Source organism: Pagrus pagrus (genome assembly GCF_965226575.1).
Source record: "Pagrus pagrus genome assembly, chromosome: 21".
Taxonomy (NCBI): domain Eukaryota; kingdom Metazoa; phylum Chordata; class Actinopteri; order Spariformes; family Sparidae; genus Pagrus; species Pagrus pagrus.
In genome coordinates, this window is record NC_140208.1 from 22,758,307 (window position 1) to 22,762,157 (window position 3,851).

Sequence of the window (3,851 nt, forward strand, 5' to 3'; positions counted from 1 at the left end):
AAACGTTCCTGACGTCAAATGTTTAACATCAGACTTTCTCAATGTGCGTCCTTGTCTGTTAATGTGTCCTTGTGAAGCGTCATCCTCTTTCTCCTTTCTACACTGACTGATCTGGTAATTAAAATGAGGCCCTCAGGCCCACCTGCCGCATCCCGCCTTGGTGCACAAGTGTAACCTGACATACATGTTTTGCCAGTAGAGTGACAGAAATCCCTATAAAGGTAAAGACAAGACAGTCTATCTGATACTAACTACAGGGAATCTCCTAAGTGTTCTCTCTGAACTATGACTGAAGCTGAGTTATTCAATGTCCTTCATGGAACGCACACTCCAGAGACTCTGAAATACTTTGAGGAGTTTTCTTTTCGGCCAGATGATATCATCATTGCAACATATCCCAAGTCAGGTACGCAGTTATCCTTACTTCTCTAATGTTTGCATATATACTATGTAGTCCAAAGTAGAAATAAATGGAAATACTTGAATAAATCCAAGTACCTTAAAAATGAAAAATCTCCTTAAGAACAGTTTAACAGGGACTTTCTTAATTTGTAAAGTTATCTATTAAGTGTTCTCTCTGAACTATGACTGAAGCAGAGTTATACAGCGTGTACAAGGGGATCTATCTCCTTAAAGGAATGCACACTTCAGAGACTCTGAAATACTTCAAGAGTATTTCATATATATATATATATATATGTATATGTACTGTATATGTATGTATATATATATATATATATATATAAATACTGTATATAGATATATATAGTAACTACACAGTAACTATATATATATATGCATACATAGTTACTGTGTAGTTACGATTAAAATGAGTACATTTAGATAAATAAATGGAGTAAAAAGTACAACATTTACCAGGTTGAAAACGACTGCTGTTAATTGCGTGTCTTTATGTTGTGTTATTTCACATTACTTTTCATGAGTAAGTTGTTAACATTTAACCATCACTATTGCATTTCTAACTGCAGTGCATTTAATGGGAGGAGTTAAAGGCAGTCTGAGCACTCCACTAAAACCTGTAAATGCAAACTACCTCAGCACCTGTAGATCTAAACCATATCAAACATCTGGTATACTCATTACTAAAAACATCGTAATACTTCATTACAATGGTACATTTTCAGTCACCAAATGACTATTTTATTCCATTTAAACTGGATGTGAACATAAGAAAGAATACTGCACACGAACAAAGGCGTACAACATCTAGCTTGTTAATTTGATTTGGAATGATTTATTCACTGTTGGACTCTGTTGAAAGTCTGAACGAGGCTGAAATGATAAACTAATAAGTCAAAGAAATTCTCCTGTCCTGCTCGCAGGTACGACATGGTCACAAGAGATTGTCCCTCTGATAGTCAGTGGAGGTGATCCGGCCTGTCTCCAGTCTCCTAACTGGGAGCGTGTCCCCTGGCTGGAGGAATGCCAGAAATTTTCCCTCAACCTTGAAGAGAGGCCGTCTCCACGACTGTTTACTGCACATGTACAGTACAACATGATGCCACCATCTTTCTTCCAAGTTAAGCCAAGGGTAAATCTGCCATGAAGTTTGTCATTGATTATTATCATCATTCTTTTCATTGATGCACATTCTACCTTTGGTGTCATACAAACAGCCATGTTAATGATGAATGTGACAACATCATTCCAGGTCATCAATGTCATGAGAAACCCAAAAGATGTGTTCACATCTGCCTTTCACTATTTTGAGAAGGCCTCCTATCATCTCAACCCAGGTCCACAGAGCGAGTTTCTCCACAAGTTCCTTGATGGAAAAGGTTTTTTTTCAAACTCATTTCAGTATATTTACTTCTTATCATAACACACAATAGAGTAAGTGACAGTAACCTGAACTGCATTTCACTGATAGATGGAGTCACCCTCCTAGTATCACCAATAATGTTCAGTCATGATATTGTAGTGTTTGTAATTTTCTTTTTCTTCTAGTTATCTATGGCTCATGGTTTGATCATGTGAAGAGCTGGCTGAATGCTGAGGATAAAGAGCACATGATGCACATCTCCTATGAAGAGATGATAATGGTGAGACTTTTAACAATGCCTCAAGGTTTGGGCAGTGTGCAGTGGTAGCCTAGAGGTTAAAGAAGCAACGTGTGACTGGAGGTCTGGTGGTTCAAATCCCCAGATAGACAGGACTAATGTGGGTGGGGAAGGCAGTGCTTGCCCCTCCCTCATTACCACTGAGGTGCCCTTGAGCAAAGCCGTTAACCACAACTGATCCAGTGGAGCTGCTCAGTGGCCTGAAGGTCAGACTGTGGCTGAGCTGAACTCTGAGCTCTGGTTATCCACTTGTCCAACAGTGAAGTCCTTTTCCTTTGACCTGTTCTGCCTCAGTGTCTGCATTTGGGTCCTCAATCCTACTGCAGAAATGTTGTCATGATGATGGTGCTAGATAAAAGGTCTGGGGGGTCAAAGATTTTACAATTTATCCTCTGGGGACAATCGCCGTGTTTCCATGAAGCATTTTGATGAATATCACATTAGAAATTATACAGAAACGGCAAAATCCCCAAAAACTTTGTACGCTCGGTTGAGGTGGATTTTGTCTTTTTGTGAATCAGTTAATGCACAAAATGTTTGATGGAAACAGATTCACTGAAAAAACTCTGAGCCTATAGCTTGTCATGCTCCGACAAAATTAAGCTTTATGTGGCTAATTCATTACTCAAAACAGTTAATGGGAACGCACCAGATTTATATTTTGATTTGTTTGATCTTTTGCAAACTTTTAAAAGTTAGCTTGACACTTTATGGAAACATGGCTGTATATATCTGTATATTTCAGTGCAATACTTGTTGAGATATATTTCCGCCTGAACCAATGTGGTGGACCGACCCACAGACATTGTCATCAAGAGTCTTTCCACCAGTGTGGTTAAATGTAGGCCTGAACCCATAAAATCCTCTGATAAGAGATGGTTTGTTTCTGTTTATTGCAGGACCTGAAGGACTCTGTGTCCAGAATCGCTCAGTTCTTGGAGATACCTTTGGACGATGAGGTGATCGAGAACATAGCAGACCATTGTCTGTTCAAGAACATGAGGACCAACAACTCAAACTTCTCTACGGTTCCTCCTGAAACTAAAGGCGTGCCTAAGTCTGAATTTATGAGGAAAGGTGAGTTTCAACAAATAATGCGTACAGTATACACAGTCCTATTTCATTTCCACTGTTATTGGGAAAAGCATAGAGCCAAACACACTATCTTTATGAAAGATACATTATTATATATACATTATTTATTACATAAAATCTGTATTTGAAAATAGGGCCACACGTCGTTTCTACAGTTGCACTATGATCATCTTGCATGTTGTGTTTCAGGAATTACTGGAGACTGGAAAAACCAACTCACTGTGGCAGAAGCAGAGAACTTTGATGCAGTTTACAAAGACCAAATGAAAGATGTCAAATATAAATTTGCATGGGATTAAGACACACCTCATGACAGTCATTCCACCATACAATGATGCACAGAAACCTGTAAAGATGATGCAGTTGATTATTGTTCACTGAGATGTTCTGTATGGTTCATGAGGTCTGTGGAAGCAGCAGAGGATCTGATTATTACAATGAAATTACATTAAAACCAACAACTTCATGTCAAGTTCTCTAATTGTCCTTGAATGTTTTATCTTTCTCGTAGACAGATCAATAGAGTCCAAAGCAAGATGTCAAATATACATTCATATGGGATTAAAATGTATATATATATATATATTTGCTATATTGATCACACTAATAATCAAATGTATAATCACCTTTTTAGGTCATTAAAGTATATTAAGTATAAGTATATAACCATATATA

General features: G+C 37.9%; 1 protein-coding gene across 1 annotated transcript; it reads left to right on the forward strand.

Moving 5' to 3' along the window:
• Nucleotides 1-285: 285 nt before the first annotated feature.
• Nucleotides 286-3,624, forward strand: LOC311250221 (sulfotransferase 2B1-like; the record flags this gene model as incomplete). Its single annotated transcript, XM_084341799.1, has 6 exons — nucleotides 286-406; nucleotides 1,344-1,552; nucleotides 1,673-1,799; nucleotides 1,969-2,063; nucleotides 2,981-3,158; nucleotides 3,366-3,624. The coding sequence occupies 6 exons, from the start codon at nucleotides 286-288 to the stop codon at nucleotides 3,473-3,475; spliced, it is 840 nt and encodes a 279-aa protein (XP_084197925.1). The 3' UTR covers nucleotides 3,476-3,624.
• Between the last annotated feature and the right edge of the window lie 227 nt (nucleotides 3,625-3,851).